Here is a 22,248-nt window from a genome sequence, read left to right on the forward strand (position 1 = left end):
TTAGTTTAATTAAAATTTCCAGGGAAATAGACAAATTTCTTTACAGTGGTGTAGAAAATCAGTTCTTTTCAATCACACTAGCATCAGCATCCCTGGAAACCAATGAAATATTTGAATTTAAAAAAAAGAGTCCTCATGGCTAATGCATTTTTTACTCTCCAACACTCCTTGCCAACAGATGAAGCATAAAAGGAACAGCAATAACTGACATACCAATGCCTACATTTTTTTTCCAAAAGGGTTCCATCACGTATGCTGTTCTAGTTTGGCTTTTTATTTTCTCTCCTTGCTTTCCTTTGTAAAAAAAAAAATAACCATGCTTACAGCAGGAGGCCGGTACATCAGGCCTTGGCTCTGCGGGCTGCCCCCTCAACACCATGAGCTTCTCGAAGGCAGAAGCCACATCTCACTGACGCCTCTTTCGCAATGTGTGTATGTCGTATGGCGGCACATGCGGGTTTATTCAATGTGACGCGAAACACACCTGGCACCAACGCCCCACCTGCGCTACTGGACTTCCGAGGAAGGGCCTGACTGGAAGCGAAACAGGCACTTCCGCCCCAGGTCTCAGCCGCGGGAAGTGACGTCATGGCGCGCACGACTCTGGCTTGGCCTAAGGTCGATGATGATATTACTCCTGCTTCCTGCTGGGACAGAGCAGCTTCTGGGGGAGGGCTCGCCAGGGGTACCCACGGGGCCATGGATCCCCCCACGCAGGGTGCGACGTTCCCACCGCGTGTGGTGAGGATAAGCATCTGGTGGCTGGCGCCAGGGCTGAAGACCCCAGCTTCCCTCAACAGTGTTTTGTCCTCCCCTTGCCGATTAATTCTGTTGACTCCTTTCCACTCCTGCTGCCTCTAATTGTAGGACTTAGTGTGGAGCTCACCACCTGTGAAAATGGCAGGCCTGCCTCTTGCTGAGGAAAGGGCGTCCCCGACTCCGGGACCCAGGTATGGAGCCAGTCCACGGCCACCCTATCTGCAACCCGGGCACAGGCGCAGCCTCCAGACTTGCCCTCGAAGGCCTCCTGTGCCAGCCCACCACTTCCGCCTTGCCAGGTTGCTTTCTGTCCAGAAGTGGCTGCTGCCATCCATGCGGCCTGAGGTTTCCCCTGGTCCCTGTGCTCGGCTGTGGTGTGACCACATGCAAAGTCTCCAGAGTGGGCTCAAGGGTTCCTGGTACCTCTGAGACCCTCAGCAGTGACCTGAGCAGCTCTCTTCACTCGTAGGGCCAGTAACATGTTTGTGAGAAACTAAATGCAGTTTGCTCTGCTCTCTGCACAGCCCCCACTACAGGGGCCGATGGAGCCACTGGAGACTTGGCAACACCCAGCCAGCTTTTCAGCTTCCCAAAAGTGCATTTGGAGTCAAACCATCTCCAGGTCAGGTGGTGGAGAAACTGCTTTGACAATCCCCTGGCTGTACTTTGCTCCCTTTGCCCAGTGCTGACTTAACACGACCTCACACAGGAGAAATGGCTTCTGTCTACAGACCTCGGAGAAGGTGACTCCACATCCTGCCCAGCCATCAGTTCTTCCTGGAACCTCTCCTTCATGCAACTTCAATTCATCAACTCGTCCTGAAGAATCATCTCTGGCAGGGAACTTCTCCCTAGCGATGACCTGAAGCCCACCTAGACACTTCCCCTCCTCCCTTTGAGTCAAGTGGAGGGCCCATTCTCTCCCACCCACCTGTGCGGAGGCCGGGGCTTCCTGTCTGGCTGTGGTGGGAGGCAGAGTCTAGCTGACATGGGGTTCAGTGGACAGCAGTCCTGGCCATCTGTGGTGGGAAGCATTCTGGCTGACGGTCCGGTGCTCAGCACAGCAGACCTGTCCATCTATGGTGGGAGGCAGGGTCTCGTGCACATGGGGTCTCCTGCATAGCGCAGCAGTTCTGTTCCATAGGTGGGAACGCCTCCCAGTGAAGTTGGAAACTGAGACCTGGGGTGCCACTGACATCTGCAGGGCCATCTGTGCCTGTCCTGGGCATGAAACAGACTGCAAGAGAAGATATGAGAAGGAAGAGCATCTGGGAGTCCAGATGCTGCTACACAACAGATAGCCCCAGCCCCGGGACTCTGCATATACAGGATCGAGCAATGGAAATGGATAATGCCCCCTGCTGAGCTGAGCACCCCCCCACACCTCACCCTACCTGAGAGTGCAGCCCGAGGGCACAGCTCCACTTCCCTGGCACTGTCACCCCAAGGGCCCTCACCTTTCCACACTGGAAAATTCCAGGAGGTGCAATCTTGAGGCTGTGGACTCACCCACCAACACGACTGCACTAGCTCAGCCCTGAGACGCTTCCCTGCCCTGGCTGTTAGAAACCATCACTGTTGGAGCAGTGCCCACCCCACCTCTGCTGAGATGCAAACCCAAATGCTGCAAGGTCAGCCATGGACACAGGCTGACGTCCTGCTAGTGATAGTTTAGGCGTCAGAAGAACCGAGCCTGGTTGGGCCCTGGGTGGGGGGTGTCACTGGGGTCTCAGGGTTTACCCTGTGTTCCTCTCTGGGGACTTGGGCATCCCAAGCAGTCTTGGGAGCAGGAGGGTGGTGGTATTCCCATCCTCAACAGTAAAGTCAGTGGTAACGGGTTGTGACAACTCGTAGCGGTCTCACTGTTTTATTTTGAAAGATTTCCTCTGGTGCTGGTTAGCGCCTGGGGTCAGGGCTGTTTATGGCGGGAATGGGTGGCCCTGCGTGCCTCCTCCACAGACTCCGACTTCTCCAAACCTTCACCTTCAGGATTTGTGATTATCAAACTGGCTGCCTTATCAAATAACTGAGATTAATTACTGACACAGCAACAATAAAATGGATAGGCATTAAAAAACACACATAAAATAAAAAAAATTGGAGTGAAATCATAACAATAAAGATGCAAGCATCAATATTTCTTCCTATAAGAAAATATTTGTCTTACAACTGTTTTCTCCATTCATCCTCTAAGACCCATGTTGATACAATGCAATAACAACACAAAATGGGTGTAAAATGAAATCTTATCCTTCTCTCTATGTAACACATTCTAGGACTCACATGGGCAATAAAACCCCTTCTTGTTAACCTACTGATCTTCTCAGATAGCCAATAAACTACCAGATAAAGGAAAAATCCCATTGCATTTCCTTTTAGTCCTTTTCACTAGCAACTTTAAAAGTCCAGGAATGTAGATTGATTAGGGAAAATACAGGATAATTTCATCAACCTTTTGCATTAATGCCTTTTGCCTTTTACATCAATCCTTTTGCCTCTTATCTCTTCCTGATATTGTGGCCACAGTTAACCAAAGGCATATTTAAACACATGATGGAGCAAGAAGAAAAGATGAAAGTTCTTGAAAAGACAAATTTAGAAACAAGTTGGCTACTGATGTCAACAGAACATAGGGCAAGGTTAAAGTTCAAATCCAGCTAATGAGGCTAAAATGAATAAGCCACAGGGAACACAGCATAGGTAAAGTGTGAGGAGCTCAGCATGAGACATCCAACACTATCCTGTCTGGGCTGCCTTAACAATTAAGCAGCTACTCTCTCTTTTTCCAAAGAATGTATTACATTGCCACCTAGTTCTTTACATTCATCCCACTCTTATTATTTAAATCTCTGTGATTTAGCATCAAAGGCTCTTTGTCCTTCAGTATTCAGAGGACGTGATATATTTCCCAGTAGCACAGCTATCCATCATTTGCTTGCTACGGTACACTGCTCTATCTTGTAGGTCACTGAGCTACCAAGGCCTCTAAGGCCAGGCAGCCTTCACCCCCACAGGCTGTGTGCCTGGGCTATAACACTCTGAAAGGAAGAAAGGGCACATGGTGGAGAATACAAGAGGCCAACATTCCTTAGCATCCAAAAGGGCATATTCACCATCTCTTCCAGCAAGGAACTCTGCAAGTGATAAAAAGAGAGGCTGGGACATCTAAGCTAAGTAGGCTTTGTCTTGGCTTATCAGCAGCATGCTGCACTAACCCACATACAAATTCAGATGGTTGCAAAACTCTGCTTATCCACAGCAGAAGTGCTCTGTCACAAGGTCAACCAGAGTTGCACTGCAGTGTCCTAGAGGAAAAATACAAGTCCTGAAATGAGCATTGTGTTGAGACAGAATCAGAGAGAGGCCCAGAAGGCCAGAGTTGGAAGGAGACTTAAAGGCCATCTAGCCCTAACTTCAGATCATACTTAAAGAGCTAAAATCAAGGACTTACCCAGGGCCATACAGGTTTAACAATTTATTTCAGTTTTCTGTCCAGAATTTGTTATAAAACATTTATCTTTTTATAAAAATAAATAACAAATCTAACAATTTCTTTCAGTTTTCTATCCAGAATTTTTTATAAAATTTATTTATGTATTTACTTACTTAAAAGGCAGAGTGGCTGACAGAATGAGAGATATGAGAGAGAGAAAGAGATCTTCCTTCTGCTGGTTCACTTTCCATATGCCCCCAACAGCCAGGACTTTGCCAGGCTGAATCCAGGAGCCAGCAACTCCATCCAGGACTGACAGGTTGGTAGCAGGGACATAACTACATGGGTCATCATCTACTGCCTACCAGGCAACAACCTAGAGTAGTAGAATGCTAATATTTATGCTAATAGGTAGCAGGAAGCTGGGGCAAAAGTGAAAGTAGGACCCAACCCTAAGCACTCTAATAAGGAATGCAGGCATCCCAAGCTGTAGCTTCATTCACTGTGCCACACTCATTCTAGTCCAGAATATTTTCCTGTAAGACATTTGAAGTAGGCAGGCATACAGGTTAAAATTGATCAGATTTGTGAACTGGAAGACCACGCCCCTGTGTGACCTCATGCTCCTACCTGATGCCTTTGCCACGCCCCTGTGTGGCCTCATTCCCCTACCTGGCCACACCGGGGTGCCCACCAGCCAATCAGGTTAATTAACCACTCCCCTTTGGAGTGGGTTAAAAGCCTAGGGCACAGTGTGCCCAGGCCCTGCTCTTCTTCCCTGGCCTCTTGCCAGGACAGAGCTTGCTGTAGCCCTGTACCTCCAGGGCGCATGGCCTTCGGGCCATGTGCTCTAGGCTTCCTGGCCTAGATGCTCATCCATGTGGCTGGTTCCTGGTGCTTGGTATGAACCCCCTATTCACCTCTCTCCCCTAAATAAAGCTCTCACTCTCTTGTGCACCTTTCTTACTAAATAAAAGCTTAAAACGTACCATGCTGCCTTGTTTATCTGTGCCAATATTTAGAATTCTTCTCTAAATTTTAGGCAAGAACCCTCTCAGGCTTATTAATATCGGGGATTTAGTAATAAGCCCGTGGTGAAATCGTAAGGCACCCCAAATTCCAGTAGTGCATGTGGCACCCCGGATAGCATTTCTAGGGAACTTTAAGGGACCACATTTCAGGGTAAATTTTAGGGGGTCTTTTCCGATTTCACATTCAGATTTTTTAATAAAGAGAAGTAAATAGTATATATTTTGTCCATCCATGTGGGCTTCAGGAGCTCTGGAAATTATTAGCTAAAAACGGGTACTCTCACTTGGCAAAAGTTTAATCTCAAAAGAAGCTATAATAAATTTGGCTCATTGCTTACACTGGATACATTTCTTAGCCCTCTTAATATGAACAAAAAAGGAAAAGAGGCCATGTCACATTTTCAAAGACCTGCCAGGGCCAACAAAATATCTTATCACATAAAGATTTCCCTTCTCACTCTGTCTCACCTATGTATTTTTAAAGTTATTCTGTTAGCATAAAAAATATGCACCACTGTGCTGCACCACTGACCAGGGAACTAAAACAAACTCTTCGAGAACTGTGCCTAGAACCTGGCAAATAGAGTTAAGTTCAGAGACCTGATCAGCCTTAGCTCTTACACTGTACCATGGATCTACACAATATGCTAGGTTCCGAATCCGTAGGACATAAGCCACAGTTTGTATAGAGGTGAAAACTTGACCAAATTCTACTCATTTCAAGTATGCTATTTTAAAATCTCCTCTACCTGATGGCACATACTGATAGCACTTAATGATGTTGTATGTTCATACAATAGCTTGAAATTTTCTAAAGATTTAGTTAACATAGGCACATTCCTACAACAACCCTAGAGTAGAAGAGCTACTATTAGTCATGTTTTACACATGCAAGCAGTTCCTGGCATAGGAATCAATGAATGAATACAGAAACTAGCACTTTAACACTCCTGCATCATTGCATGAAAATCGCATTTCATAAATGGCAAAAATAAAGTCAAAGTTTCAGAATTCATTTCAGTATGAGATGAATAACAGAGATCATATGCCTCAAATAAGAAACCTGGAAGACAGCTTCTCCTTCCCTCCTCTCTCCTCACCCATACTTCCTTCTCTCCTGCCCCTGAAAGCCTCTTCTCACTGCCAGCTTGATACTACTCACACATACACACTCTTCTCTCAGAAGACCATGATTGGATTTTTATGTCTACAAAATAAACTTTGTTGCAAGCCCAGCTCTCTTGTGACTGGCAAGTCACATAGTGGCAAAGTGTAAAGCTGCAAAAATTGTCATACATTTCAACCAGAATGGCAAAAAAGTGAGAGGTTGCTCCACATTCCCTGGAGTTGTCCCTCCTGGGATCTCCCAAACCTCATCGTCTCTACCAGGAATCCAGCAATCGATCATAGAGTGCCTTATGATGTCTCTTGTACTGTTGTCTGATACTTTTGCTTAAATTTAAACATGGGTATGTCCTATCATCCCAAACTGTATCTCATTTCTTCCCAGATAGAGGATCTGCAGCTGTTGTGTTAGTTGGACATGAGACATTATAACTTTCCAATTTTATTTTAGAGGCAGAAACATACGTACACATACATACACACACACAGGAGAAAAATGGGGAGAGGAATTGGAGGGATAGGGAAAGAAGGAGGAGGGAGGGAGGGAGAGAGGGAGGCAGAAGGGAGGGAAGGAGAGAAGAATGAAGGGAAAGAGAGAAGGAGGGGGAGGAGGGGGAGGGAGAGAGAGAGAGAGAGGAAGAGAGACAGACAGAGAGCTCTTATCTACTTGTTCATTCCTCAAATGCCTGAAATAGCCAGGGGCTGAACCAAATCAAAGCTAGAAGCAGGGAACTCAATCCAGGTTTCCAACATAGATGTACGAAACCATTTACTTGAAACAGTATCTGTTGCCTCCCAGGGTGCACTTTAGCAGGAAGCAAGATTTGGAGCAGAGTTGGGACTCAAGCATTTCCATATAAGTTGCAGGTGTCCCCACCAGCAGTTTACTAGATAAGACACATGCCCCTCCTCTATTTTTCTCATGAATTTTGATGATGATTTATATGCAAGCATGTCTGTTTCCGAAGTAACTAAATCAGTCAGAGAGACAGGAGATTGAGAATCTTGCCCTGGCTCTCTGAGGGGCTATGGTCTTTGATAATCAACTCCTAATTTCCCTCTCCATGCTGTAACAACGGTTGTATAAAACCAACATAGTACATTTTACATGTGGCTTAACTACCTTAAGGAATGAATATAAGGATCAATAGATTCATGTAAATATTTTAGGAGCTCCCTGGAAGGAAGATGCCATTTCCACATATTTCATTATGAAACATGTTCACATAAAAACAGATACTCATTTCCTGAAATTACTCTGAAATATTAGAGAGAACTTTGAATTATTGCCTTATTCTGTGATTTATAGCAAGTATAGTTTCTGATTTTACATGCTCAAGACCAGTTGTATGCAAATATTGGATTGTTCTGTGGCTAGTAAGTAGTATGGATTAAAAGTAAAATCTAAACATGTTTATTGTTTATACTATAATCACTGAGTTAACTCAAGATGACAATCAGGCCACAGATTTGTGTGTGTGCACGTGTGTGCACATGAACCATTCACACTCTATAAGTCTGAACAAATGAAATAAGAGGTGAGAGCTCTATTTAAATAAGATAGATTGTGCTTCAGAGACTTATCCAGCAATGTGGCATAAGGAGGTTGGATTAGGGTGCAAAAAGTGCTGGTCAAAGGCTAGGTGTACACAGCATTTGGATGAAACTCACTGGTAAGTCCATCCTTAGCTGCTGAAGAGCTCAGCTGCACTGTCACTTCAAGATCACGACACTGGAAGTGAACATTTTCAGTTCTCTCCAGTTCAGCTGCTATTTTGAGTTGTCAAATCAGCCTGCTCACAGGCCTGGAGTTTTAGTCCTGGCTTTCACTGATATCCAAGAACCAGGCTAATCACTACAGGGCCTTGATGGTTTCAAATGAGTTTAAAATGACATCATGAATAAGCCATGATCTTCCTGATGCCAATAAATAAACATGATGGTGATAGATATGTTTTCCCTGATTTGAACATTGCACAATATATACATGTATTGAAACATCAAACAGGACCCCTAAATATGCATAATTTTTATGTGTAAAAAATAAATAACAATAAATCCACTAAATAAAAAGAAGGAATGTGATGAATGGGAAGGATTACCAAGGTACTGCCTGCAGATTTTGGCAGATTCAGTCCTTTGAGTAAGTGGGGAGAGGTTTCAAAGTGAGCTAAGAACAGAAAGAGAATCTGAGGGAGATTAGTTCAGGTCTCATTCAAGGCTTTGTTGGAAACTATTAATATAAAAGTCAGCTCAAGAAAAACTCAAGGCAATAGATAATCATCCTGGCCACCCAACCGAATGGCTCCTTTTATGTTTCTAGCTTGAAGTACGTTGCTTCCCACATATTAGGAACTTCTAACTCGGCCTAGCTAAACAGCAGCAACAAGGGAAAAAGCGTGAGTCTCAGAAGCAAGCAGAAAGTGTTGAGCTACTGACTAAAATAGCAGTTGCTTTTCTCGTGATAATTTGTGCAATTAGGTCTGAAAAAACTGTTTCTCAATTCTAACCTGTTTTTAAAAAGTGGAAGAATGTTGCTACAATAAACTTTCCCAGAGTAGTGGAACTGCCTGGAAATTCTTTGTGTCTGATTTTAGGAATTTTTATGGTCCCTGACACCTTCTGCGGCATCTCTCTCCGGGGAAGACCCTCTGATGTAGCTAGCACTCCGTCCTTGGCAGGATATATCAGTAGCATACTACGGAGTTGGTGTGGAAAGGTAGAAAGATTAAGGTTTGGGAAATAGATACCAGTTGAAAATTTTGGTTCTATGTTTAATATTTTATATGACTGAATTTTTTTTGACAGGCAGAGTTAGACAGTGAGAGAGAGAGAGAGAGAGAGACACACACACACAGAGAAAGGTCTTCCTTCCATTGGTTCACCCCTCAAATGGCTGCTACAGCCAGCGCGCTGCGCCAATCCGAAGCCAGGAGCCAGATGCTTCCTCCTGGTCTCCCATGTGGGTGCAGGGCCCAAGCACTTGGGCCATCCTCCACTGCCTTCCCGGGCCACAGCAGAGAGCTGGACTGGAAGAGGAGCAACAGGGACAGAATCCGGCGCCCCAACTGGGACTAGAACCTGGGGTGCCAGAGCCGCAGGTGGAGGATTAGCCTAGTGAGCCATGGCACCAGCCACATATGATTGAAATTTAGGAGTCACTTACCTTATCTGAGCCTTTCTATTTCCAAATCTGTAAAATGGGCCCAATAAAACTGTCCCCACGGCTATTGTAAGTAATTTTATGCCTTGCTCATTACACAGCCTATGGTATGTGCTCGGCAAATACAATTCCCTTCTCCCACACCCATGCAATAGAGTACACATACTACATCTGTCCAAACAACTCCAAAGGTCAGCAACATCAGACAAGTAAGAGAAAAGTATCCTAAAGGAGTAAACTGCTCACACTAAATCAGGCTCCTGATCTTGGCGTTCCAAATCCAATACCAACGAGCCCTGTTGTTGAAATGAATAACTTAGTAGTTAGAATCAGGTACTCATGAGTCAGACTTGGGTTCAAATCCTACTGCTGAGACAGTCAAGTGAAATCCACTCTCTGGGAGGGTGGCCTAGTTTGCAAGTGTTTGACCAGCATCTTGGCATGGAGCCGAGCTTCTGTACCATAAAGTACACTAGTGCAGACTATAAAGAAACTTGTGAAGATTAGTCTGTTTTATGCCCTAGACACACCCTCTCCTTAATTCTTTCCTCCTCCTTACCCAGTCTCTGCTTCAGGTACTTGATTTCCCAAACTTTCACTATCTGACTTTTTGCAGCCAGGTCTCTACCCCAGCTTCCTTCCCCTCTACCTAAACCAGTGGTTTAGGGCAATGGGGGAGGAGGAGGCTGGTTAACTACCCTCTATATAAATCATTCTGATGTGCAGTTACATTTTGACACTGTATCTATAAACTTTCTGCATGAAAATCAAAATTTATTTTTCCTATGATCTTGTCTTTTAGGAGCGTTTCCTTCATGGCCTACCTAAAAAATGTATTTGTGTTTTGCAGATTGGTCAACAACTGCATATGTGCTCCCTCATCTAAATCTTATGTAAAGGACATGTTATACCATAAGCCAAAGTATGAAAAATATCAAGAAATAAGAAGGAGTATTTAGAATCCCCTCCATCCATTCTTTATATAAATGTGGCTGATTCTAAAGAATACTGTGGGCTACAGAGCTCCCATTCTCCTCCCCCTCTCCTGGGAGAGATCCACGGTAGCTATGAAGGATGAGAGTTTGGAGACAGGGCCGATGAATCATCATGATGTGCTGAATAAATAACAAGACGACCACAAACATGTGCTGAGCACCAGAGGCCACGTACCACCCTAAGCACTTTACACAGAGTGTCTCATTTAACATTCCCAATTAAATATGTGCTGTTGCATGCTGTTTAACAATGGAGATACACACTGAGAAATGCACTGTTAGGTGATCTTAGTACTGTGCAAACATTAGAAAGTATACTTACACAACCTGGATGGCTACTCATATCACTAAGTGATATAATCTTGTGTGACCACCATCAAATACAGATTCCATTAGCAACCAACATATTATTATGCAGTGCATGACCATATTAGCATTATTATTCCTCTTATACACATAAAGAAATTGAAATGCAGAGAAATGAACCTGCCAAAATTCACACAGCTAACAAGTGACTGAGGATGGCAGAAGAGAATGCTCCACAGGAACCAGAGATTTGAGAAGGCATAAAACTCTAGCAGAGATAGATCTCTGGAAAAAAAAACTTCATAGCAAGAAAATAGTAGTGTCACCAGGACTTTTCAGTTGAGAATTACTAAAGAGGTCTAGGGGCCTCTTTTTGGCCTGTGGCTTAGGAGGAGAAGCAGTGTCCTTTTTTGAAATCCCATTTGGGCAGCACATGGGTGACAGGTCAAGGAAAACATGAGTGATACCTGACAGGTCACGTTAGTTCCAGAGAACCAAAAAAGTCAAAGAGCTCTTGAAATTGGAAATGGAGAGGGTGGCTAAGAGCTTGCTTTATCCAGGCGGCCCAGCCCAGGTGTGAAAGGTATAAGGAAGGCATTGGTTTCTGCACCAACTCTGCCCACATAAGCTATAGCTGGTTCAAGCCACGATTCTTCAGAAGTCCAGAAAGCATCTTAAATAGATCACATCAAAAATAGACAAAGAGTTTTCAATGTGGAAGACCTTCCCTTGCCTGGCACTAGCTTCCTGTCCTTCCAGAACATCTTCTAAAAGACACTCCTGAGCCAAGGTAACAAAAGCATCCAAGTGTCTCTTCATCAGAAATTTGGGCTGTAGCTGACTGACCTTGGAGTATCCCTCTCTTGATGGATTCTGAAAGGGAGGAGGTTCCTAATATGTTTGTTCTTTATCCTTGGCCCAAGGCAGCAAATCCTGTAGCAGAACAATCATTTTAACTTTGACAACATCATTAATGGGAATGAGTAATGCATAGGCACTGCTTAGAATGCAAAAAATTTCTCTGTAATTGGACTCAACTCACTATCCATAAGGATTCAGTGGCTTCTGGAAAGATCAGAACATTACCTTTGATCACCATTACCCAGCTGTCCAGCCACAAATGATGCAATGGAGACCAATGGTCCCCTCCCTCATTCAGCTACCAGGAAACTGGCCTCCAGTGACAGACATGGGGAACAACCTCCTGTGAACCACCCCAGACCTCTGAAATAGTCTTGACATCCTCTGACAAACTGAAGGCTCATTCCTCTGCAGAGAATGGATGACCCCAATTCCAAAAGATTCTAAGAACAGCCTCTTTAGAGAAGTCTCCATTTGGAAAAGATATTTAAGCAAAGCTGTGCTTGATGAAGTGAAATAGAATTAGCTGCTTCAGCGGCACAGGCTTCTCAGATTCATTCTAAGGTAGACTGGCTTATTTGCTTCCAAGTGGAACGAGCCCAACAACAATATATCACAGTTAACTGTGATCACAGTGCCATGGACTTTCAGCCAGTGCCTGGAGCACACTGAGGTACACTTAATATTCCCCAATCTGTAATCAACCTTTTGCCCATTTGTTCCTAATCACAGGATACAGTTTCATCTTAATGAACTGTTTTCTTATCGCATTATAGTTGGTCATTTCAGCATGCCTAATGGCCCATTTGCTAGGTTAAATCACAGTTAGGGTCCCTTGGTTTTTGTTTCCTGGCAAGGGTTACAGGGGTTTGATTTTTTCCCCCTTCCCAGTGCTCGATTTCAAGGGCAGAATAATCACTAAAGATTGAAGACAAGGACATACTTGTTGCAGTCGACGTGGAGCAGGAGATGAGAGGCACTCACTGACAGTGCAATCTTGTGCCACTGTCCATCTGCCATTCTGTATGGAAGTGCTTCTGTCCTGGGCTTCCCATTATGTATATAGTGATACCGAATTTCATCCCGCAGGCCACTGCTCTCCAGTTCAAAATAGCTGTAGGTAAAGGAATAACAATTTGTTTTATTTTATTTATAGATATCACAGCCATCACCAATCTCTGCCCCCTTACCACCAGCTTTATCAGAACATAAAATTAACCAAAAATGACTCAAAGAGCCATGATCTGAAATCAATTGTCCTATATGGAATCCAAAAAACCTATTGTCTGAGAGCCCTCGTGGTGATACCTCGAATCCATGAAATAGAGATCAATTGATTCACTATGAAGTAACAAGGCATAGGTTGATAAGTGAAGCTTGGTGCAGTGTCCCCCAAATATTTTAAAGTGCAGTTCAGAACTCTTCTATTGTCTACAATTGGCCATTCATGTGGAATGGATTTGCTGATGTTTATTTTTAGAGCCACTGTTTTTATTTTTGCAAGATTTAAAGAGAAGTGAAAGTCATGTTGGACGTCAGGGATTTGAATAAACTAGAAGAGCAAAGAAATTAATAAATTTTTTGTCCTTGTCCTAGACAAAAAGTTGTAACTAAACAACACTTCCTAGATGATGAGTAAGTGGAGGAAAGATTGAAGCTACATACATATGAATCAGTACTTCAAATTATCTTGAAATGAAATGCAAATTGAGGTTTTTCTTTCCCAAGAGTGTCATCGTGTTTTCCAGACCCCTGAGATATTTTTAACACCACCACTACAGTCTCACTTTGCAACACTCCTCAGACATGAACCAGGACTAGTACTTTCATAGGTGGCAGAGCTGTTTAGTCGGCTATGCTTCTCTTCTGCAGTGTGTCCTCAACATTGGACCTGATCTCATTGCTAGACATTGCAGTAAGCATTTCCCATACATTTTCCAATTTAGCACCCACAAAATCCTGTAAGACCAGTATTATTATCCCTTTCTAAAGATTAAAAAACTGATATTCAAGGATTAAATAACACACCCAATGCAGAATTGAAACCCAGATTTAAGTCTAATGCTTAGTGCACTTTTAACAAGTTCATTGTCCATCACAGGGACATGATGACCAGGTAGTTAGAAGAACAACTCACTCACACAAACAACTCAGGAGCTCCTCACTTAGACACTAGATTCAATCCCTACATTTGGAAGGACCTGCTGCTTCCTCAATCCACTGAGTTGTCCTGACCCCACTATCCAGACCATGTTTAATCTAAAAGAAAAAATGGATCCTCCATGAGAGTGAAATGGATACACCATGAAACTTGGCCTCTATTATGCATGACTCCCAAATCTCATGTCAGAGAACAAATGCATATTTCCTGTCTGTCTTTCACAGGGAATCTTCCCAAGAGAGCAATTTATGAGAGGCGGAGAACCAATACCAGCTTCCCACCTACCTCTCTTGCTTCAGTGTAAAGAATCAGGCCTAAAGACATAAAAATGAAGAGATTATTTATACTATAGCAGTCAGTGACTGGGTACAGGTACAGACTTATTAGTAATAATTAATTTAATACATACACTGTAAGAATGCAAATGAAGAAACCTCTTACCATAAAACAAGTATATTTTGGGAGAATGCTCTGATTTCCTCTAACCATCCAGAATACTGGAAAAATTAAACAATCAGAGATCTTAAAAATCAAGAAAACCATAGAGACTATCTGGTCATTCGTTAATTTGTTCAACACATACTTACTGAACATATACTAAAAGACTAAAAGAGGATTTAAAATATTGATCCTATTCTCAAGATATTTTGAGTCTAATTAAAGAAGAAATAAAATATGTGTTCCCCCTACCCCCCAAAAAAGCTATAAAGTACCCTAAAGAGCAAGGGAAGTTGTCATTAAATGAGTAGCTGCCTCATACCAAGACTATGATAAGTGCTTACATAAATATCATTCCAATTAATTTCTTTAAGGTAGATATTATTATAGCTCTCTTACAGATGAGTTTATATAATCAACAGAGATATTAAGTACCTTTCCAGGACCATTCAGCTCCTACATTGGGAAAGTAGCATCATCTGATACTTGCAGTCTTACCAAGATTCAAACATCATGAGAAATCTCTCAACAACTTTATTTTGAAGTTTAAGTGACTCCTTGGGGAAGGGATGAGACTTTCAAAGGACTTGAATCAATGCCAATTAGGAATGCACATAAAGATGACCTGAGGAAATCACAGGAAGGGAAGCAAATGCATTTAACCAGAGGTTATGGTCTCATTGAGCAAATGCTCAATATATTACAAGCACATATTTAAAGATCACTTTACAAAGTACAAGAGCAAGTGGCTATCTTGAGGTAGCCACAAATATTTAGCTATGAGAAAAGAAATCTGCCCTAATGGAAATTTGTATCTTAGGATAAAGTTTCTGACAGCAACATGAGCATATAAAAAAGTGATATATCTCAATTTGGTTGAAAGTCAAGATAATGTGCTTTTGAAGCGTTAAGTTAGATAATGGCTAAAGTGGCCTTCATGGTGATAAAGACACTGCATGGTTAAATGACATCTGGAAAATAGTGTTTCATGAGGGTTGGGAGGAAAACAAGACAATATTTCCAGAAAGTAGCCCCCTGCTAATAAAGAACTTAGGCCTAGTTCTGATACCAACTTGGAGAAGGTGATCTCACTTTCTTGGCCTGATGGGATTTGGCTGGCACCTGGAGGAAAGACTCATAATTTGTAAAAGAGCTTTGCTACACGAAGTATGGTCTATGGGCCAACCACCAGCACTGTTGCAGCATGTATGGAAACTCAGACCATTGGACCCCACTCATCAGCCAGGGAATCAGAATCTGAATTTCAATAAGATGATTTATGTGCAAACTGAAGTCTAAGAAGCACTGTAGAATACACCCCGTGCTGCTTTATTTCCTGGCCAGCTGTTCATGATGAAGGGAACATAAGTTTGATGTCTTGAGGAAGTGACTAGGAGCTATGTGGTGCTGGCAAGAGTGCAAGAACATCAGAAGTGAACGTACACTAGTGTCTCGTGAGCAGTCTACATCTGATTCTCCTCACTATACAATACCCTGGTGCTCTGAGGGTCTACCTAGGTGTCCAGTAGGGAGATGATAACAACTATGAGTGATGAAACTACTGGCCAGCTTTTGTGAGCAGCATTGCTCCCTTTGGTCTTGGGCCTCAGCTAAGTCTGCTGTGCCAATGAACTGCCATGGCTCCCAGAAAAGCCTGCTCACCCTACAAATATTTGGAAACAGCAGTGATATTCCCTTCCATGTTACTTTTTTCCTTTTCATTCCAAGCATCCTCAGACTCTTTTTCGATATTTTCACCCCTCATCTAAATTATGATCCAAGGATTATGTCATTCCTCTATCCAGAGATCCTTTTCCATGCTGGTCAACATGTTCCACACCTGGTCAAATGGACTGATTTTCCATTTCAATATAGCATCCAGGAATAAAGGTGCATGGGCAAATGTAATCTAATGCAAAACGCAGTGACCCCATCACCTGCTTGGCTCTGGGCTGTGCACAACCATTAGTGCATCCTAATGTTCAAACTTACTTCTCATCGATGAACAACCCAAGTTCTTTCACACAGGATGCTATGGAGGCAAATACTTCCTACCCTACATCTACAGCTCTGAGTTTTTTTATACCAAGCCCTTGCCTCAGTGGTAGTGAGACTCTACCAGCATAAATAATTTCCCAAAGCCTACCTTTTAATATTAGGTCCAATAAGTATTACTAAGAGCTAAAGCCACATATCATAGACTAATTAAATTTCATTATACATTTGAAATAAAATTCAGAAGCAACAATTCCAAATAATATAGGTAGCTCAAATCAAACAAGATATTTTTATTATTATGTTTATCATTTTCTCCAAATTGATACCAAGGTATCCTATTTTGAGATTTTTTAATATAGAGTAGACTTGAAGAATAATATACTCAAAATATTAAAATGGTTATTGCAGGAAGAATATGTTGCTTCTGTATATAAGGGTAAAACAGTACAAGTTAATTCTAGATGGTATCCAGCACAATTTTATTAGTAGGACAAAAAGTTAGGTAGAAAAAGCCTCTTTTCAGCTGGCGCCACGGCTCACTAGGCTAATCCTCTCCCTGCAGTGCCGGCACCCTGGGTTCTAGTCCCAGTTGGGACGCTGGTTCTGTCCCGGTTGCTCCTCTTCCAGTCCAGCTCTCTGCTGTAGCCTGGGAAGGCAGTGGGGGATGGCCCAAGTGCTTGGGCCCTGTACCTGCATGGGAGACCAGAAAGAAGCACCTGGCTCCTGGCTTCAGATCTGCGCAGTGCTGGCCATAGCGACCATTTCGGGAGTGAACCAACGGAAGGAAGACCTTTCTCTCTCCTCCACTGTCTAACTCTGCCTGTCAAAAAAAAAAAAAGGTTTGAAAAAGCCTCTTTTCTAATTATTCTACAGGATATATACTGACTATTTGAGAAATATATCACACCCCAAATACCTCCAGTGTTAGTGGAGCAACCACCTACAAAAGTGGCCAAACAATTGCTTCCTGGCAGCCTGGTAGGAAAGCAGGGCAATGTTTATCTGGGGAACAAAGGCATACTCTTACCCAATGTGTATCTCTAAGAGGACTTTTGAGACAAGGAGAAAACCAGGCAGAGCTTCAGCTACTTATTACAAAGGAAAAATAAGTCACTACATATATATATAGGGAATACCTGGGTGGACCTTTTCCCCAAATCCTGAAAATCCCACAAATGATGAAAAAAATCATTCTCCCAGCACAGAACCTAGAATTTTATAAAATCTCAATAAAGTTTAACTCTACTGTTATCAGTGATCATCATAGCAATAGTAATGAAAACAATGTGGCTAATATTAATTATATAATAATAGCTAATAGTTGAATACTTATCCTTCCCAGAGAGACAATGTTTAGGTCATTATATTACGCATCGAAATAATCCCTTCCACAAATTAGTGAGATATTTGTTTATTTATCTGCTTTACAAATACTCATATAGCACTGACTACAAGCTGGGCACTTTTCTACAAATATTTACTTGCTTAATCTTCATAACAACCTTAAAAATTACCACCTCTGTATTATCATTTCTGTTTTATTGAGTATAGAATCAACGCATAGAGAGATGAAATAATTTGCCCTAAACCACATAATTAAATAAGAGAAGATTAGGACTCAAACAAGAGCACCCTAAGTTCAGAGTTCATGCTTTTTTTAAAAAAAATTATTTATTTGAAAGTCAGAGTTACACAGAGAGAGGAGAGGCAGAGAGAGAGAGAGAGAGAGAGTGATCTTCCATCTGCTGGTTCACCCCCCAGCTGGCCGCAATGGCTAGAGCTGTGCTGATCCAAAGCCAGGAGCCAGGAGCCTCCTGCAGGTCTCCCACACTGGTACAGGACCCAAGGACTTGGGCCATCTTCTACTGCTTTCCTAGGTCATAGCAGAGAGTTAGATTGGAAGTGGAGCAGCCCTGACTTGAACCAGCATCTATATGGGATGCCAGCACTGCAGGCAGCGACTTCACCCGCTATGCTACATTGTCAGCCCCCAGGGTTCATGCTTTATGTAGCAACCTGAGATCATACTTTTAAGCACTACTTCATTTTACAGGTAAGGAATTAAAGATCTGCAGCTAATGCAGTCATAGATGGTAGCTCTATGACTTGAATCTGTGTCTGGCAGACATCAAGGTGGTTGCTCTCAGTGGCAACACTCATTACTTTTTACTCTGTCAAGTATTTTAAACAGATTACCTCCAAGTTTGCCAATAATCTTCAATAGCAGTTATTATATTCATAGTATGTGTGAAAACTGAGACTCAAAATGACTCAGTGCCTTGTATGAAATCAAATAACAGCTAAGATTCAGATCCAGGTCTGCTTATCTCCAAGACCCATAATCTTTCCACCACACTGAGTTACTCTGGGGATGCAGTGGCATGATCATATCAGGGTCAAAGAAAGCTAAAGTTCACTTGGGTAGCCTCCCACTGTAGTCCCCATGCTGCCAAGGCATCCCCCTACAGACCCACATGCCAGAACCATTATGCTCATCTCAGTACTCTGGAGCGAAAGGCTACATTTCCCACTGAAACTCCTTTCCCTCCCTAGCCTTCTCTCGCTGTTGATATAAAGAACAGAAAAAGCCAAAAGCACTAGGCAAGGATACTGTGTCCCTTCTCAGGACAGGAGTCTCAAGGAATTGCACTGAAAAAGAGGCAAGAGCAAAAATTTTAAGTAAATAATAGGGCAAACAGCACTAGTATACAGATACTGAAACTTGAATTTCAACTTACACCTGCTATGAACCATGTGATTTTGGTCAATTCATGTTCTTGCCTCTTTGTGCCATTATTTCACTTATCTGGTAAAAAAAAAAAAAAGTGATTGAATCTGAATCTGGAAAGGCCTTAGAGTCTGTGGCAGAGAGAGGGCATGCAGCCACAGCCTCTTTTACCCATAACAGACATCCTTTCACCTGTTGTATAACTTGCAGTTTCTCCTAAGATTTAACTTGAATAAAAAGAATTCCACTTCCAAAAATAATTTTAAATGATTAAACTAAACACTCTTTAAGGTCCAGCTCAGGTCTAAATTCCTATAATTCATAAATTACTTCACAAGTGATAAACTTGAATAATTGGTTGACCAGTTCATTTCATTCTATTTTTTACTTTTATGTCAACATTCAGGTTCCTGGCTCCTTACCAATCTTCAGGAAGGAAGACGGCACATGGAGCAGACACAACTAATAGTCATCTTCTCCCTGGACACAAAACTAGACTGTATTTCCCTGTCCTCTTGCACCTAGAAGGGGTCACACGACTTGTTGTCACCAATGACATGTGAGCAGAGATGATGTGTATGATGTTCAGGCCCAGGCAGACAGGGGAGGGTAGATAAAGGCTGGATGCAGATGCTTCAATGGAGGATGCTGAGGGCTTAAAGGGCAGAGGGACCACTCAATGGAAGAAGGCTGGGTCTTTAAATGACTGCAGGAAGCAGAGATTCCCTTCCTCACACAGACAAAATTGAACTGAGATATAATAATCCATTGATACTTAGACTACCTTGACTCATTACAGAGGTTTAGGAACAACAACAACAAAAAAGAGAAAAAATGAACTATGGACATAAAGCTATTGTCAGTCTATAAGTAGAAAGAAATGGAAGAAGGCGTGAACACAGTCACCTCCTGCCCTGCATGTGACAGATAACTCGCACTATGTAGTGTAATAATCTTTCCAGCATACTGAAGAGAGTCACAACAATACCTCCCACTTCACATGTTCTTCTACAATGTCACACAGAGACACCTGTTGTTGAAAAGTGGAAACCATGTCCCAACCCCTTGATCTTGGGTGGATTTGTCAGTTCTCTGAGGGCAAAAGTAATGCTTGGTGATTTCCAAGTTTGAGACTCTAAATGCAATTTCTAATTTTGTTTACCAGAATGCTTGTGCTTGAAGCCTTGAGTCACCTTGTAAGAGTCCAGCTATCCTGAGGCTTCCATGCTGTTAGGAAGTCCAGACCATACTGGGGAGGCAATATGGAGGTACTCCTGTCAACAACCCAACTGGGATCCCAGCCAAGAGCCAGTAGAAGCATTAGATATGTGAGTAAAAACACCTCCAGATGGTTTCTCCAGCTGTCCAGCCCTTCCAGCTGAAGCCACAGGTATTATGGAGCAGAGATATGCCATTCCTCTGGGCTTTGTCCAAATTACTGACCCACACAATCTACTAGCATAAGTTTAGGTGTATTTTTTATACATCAATATAAATTGAAACACTCAAGGTATACAGATTTTTATCTTTAAAAACTAGAACTGTAATTTAGGTGTGTCTCCACTAAATGCCTGGGGTTACTGGTCAGATGAACAAATCTTCTCAAAGTGTCAAATTTTTTGCTTATAAAAAGCCCCACACAAGTATAACCATGCATTTTTTTCTAATTTATAAAAACTGGAACTCTGATAGCTAATTGTTAGTGTACAGGAGCACTATTGATTTTTATGTGTTGATTTTAATTCCTGAAACTTCATTATCTTGCTTTATTAGTTCTAGTAGTGCTTTGGTGAACTCTGTGGGGATTTTCTGTGTATATAAAATCATATCAACAGCCGTAAAAAAGAAGAAAATTTGTCATTTTTAATCACGTGAAAAAAAGTGGAGAAAAATATATTAAGTGAAATAAGTGAGGCACAGAAACACAGTACATGTTCTCACTTATATGTGGAATCTAAAACAATTGGACTGATAGAAGCAGAGAGCAGGATAGTGGTTACAGAGCCAGGATGTGGGGGAAATGGAGAGTTGATGGTCAGAGGGCACAAAATCTCAGTGAGACAGGATGAATATAGGTGTTTTTGTTTTTTCAGTTCTGTTGCACAGCATGGTGAATACAGTGAGTGACAGGGAGTAAATTCCAATGTTCTTATCACAAAGAAATGTTAAGTATTTCAGGTGATGGATGTATTGACTTGATTGATTTCATGATTCTCTTTTGCATTCATGAATCATTTGGTACCCCGTAAATATATACAATTATAAATTGTCAATGTATAATAAAGCTAAAATGGTATTCTATAAAAAAGTAACGATATCAATAAACCATTATATCTTTAAATTCATGGCTTCAGCAGCTACACAAAGAAATAAATACCTAAGAAATACTTTGTTATCATTCTCATTAATCAAATATTGTTCTTATATATTAAGTCCCAACATCTTGGTTTCAAGTTTCATGTTTTCAAAAATGGAAATAGCTACCTCAGTCTTCCTTCCATGCATTCAAATATCTTTTCCTGGTTCCAGCTCTACGTACTCTCTCAAATCAACAGAGAGAGTTGGCCATGTTAAAGAAAAGTCTTATTTGATCTGGCCAAATTTCTGGTACTCCCAACTTCTGTATTCTTTATTCAGAGCAAAGTGCTGGAGTAGAAAGAAAATAAATACCAGGAAAATAGGCCAGGTAGACAGGGGCTTCAGAACCCAGCCAACTTGTGTTCAACTCTTAGCTCAACATATTTAATCCACATGTGATCATGGGCAAAACATGTCCATTCACCTAAGCCTCCTTTTCTTCCTCTAGTAGAAAACAAAACACTTACTTCACAGGTTTCTTTTGAGAATAAAATGACATAACATTTGTAAATCACCAGACAAGGTGCTTAGTGCCCAATATTGGTTATGATCTCCCTTTCTTATCTCTTTCTGCATCCATGGAAACAAATAGCCTTGCTGATGTGCGATGCTGCTGAAAGCTACACATCCTGCCTTTTCTCAGAAAGAAGGGTTGCTTGTCTTCCCCTTTCTCTCTTTTTTTTTGAGATTTATTTATTTATTTGAAAGAGTTACACAGAGAGACAAGAAGCAGAGAGAGAGAGATGTCTTCCATCTGCTGGTTCATTCCCCAATTGGCCGCGATAGCTGGAGCTGCATCCATCCAAAGCCAGGAGCCAGGAGCTTCTTCCAGGTCTCCCACATGGGTGCAGGAGCCCAAGGACTTGGGCCATCTTCTACTGCTTTCCCTGGC

The 22,248-nt window shown here is 42.2% G+C and overlaps 1 protein-coding gene across 2 annotated transcripts in view; it reads right to left on the bottom strand.

The window, feature by feature from the left end:
• Positions 1–22,248, bottom strand: part of NELL1 (neural EGFL like 1) — a 1,050,155-nt gene that overhangs the window by 885,077 nt on the left and 142,830 nt on the right. For both annotated transcript variants that reach the window (XM_002708986.6, XM_002708985.6), the window contains exon 4: positions 12,617–12,787. In XM_002708986.6, coding sequence (XP_002709032.4) covers positions 12,617–12,787 — 171 coding nt within the window. The remainder of the gene's footprint in view (positions 1–12,616; positions 12,788–22,248) is intronic.

The sequence above is a fragment of the Oryctolagus cuniculus genome, chromosome 1, assembly GCF_051225735.1.
Source record: "Oryctolagus cuniculus isolate XC-2025 breed Fujian yellow rabbit chromosome 1, ASM5122573v1, whole genome shotgun sequence".
NCBI lineage: Eukaryota > Metazoa > Chordata > Mammalia > Lagomorpha > Leporidae > Oryctolagus > Oryctolagus cuniculus.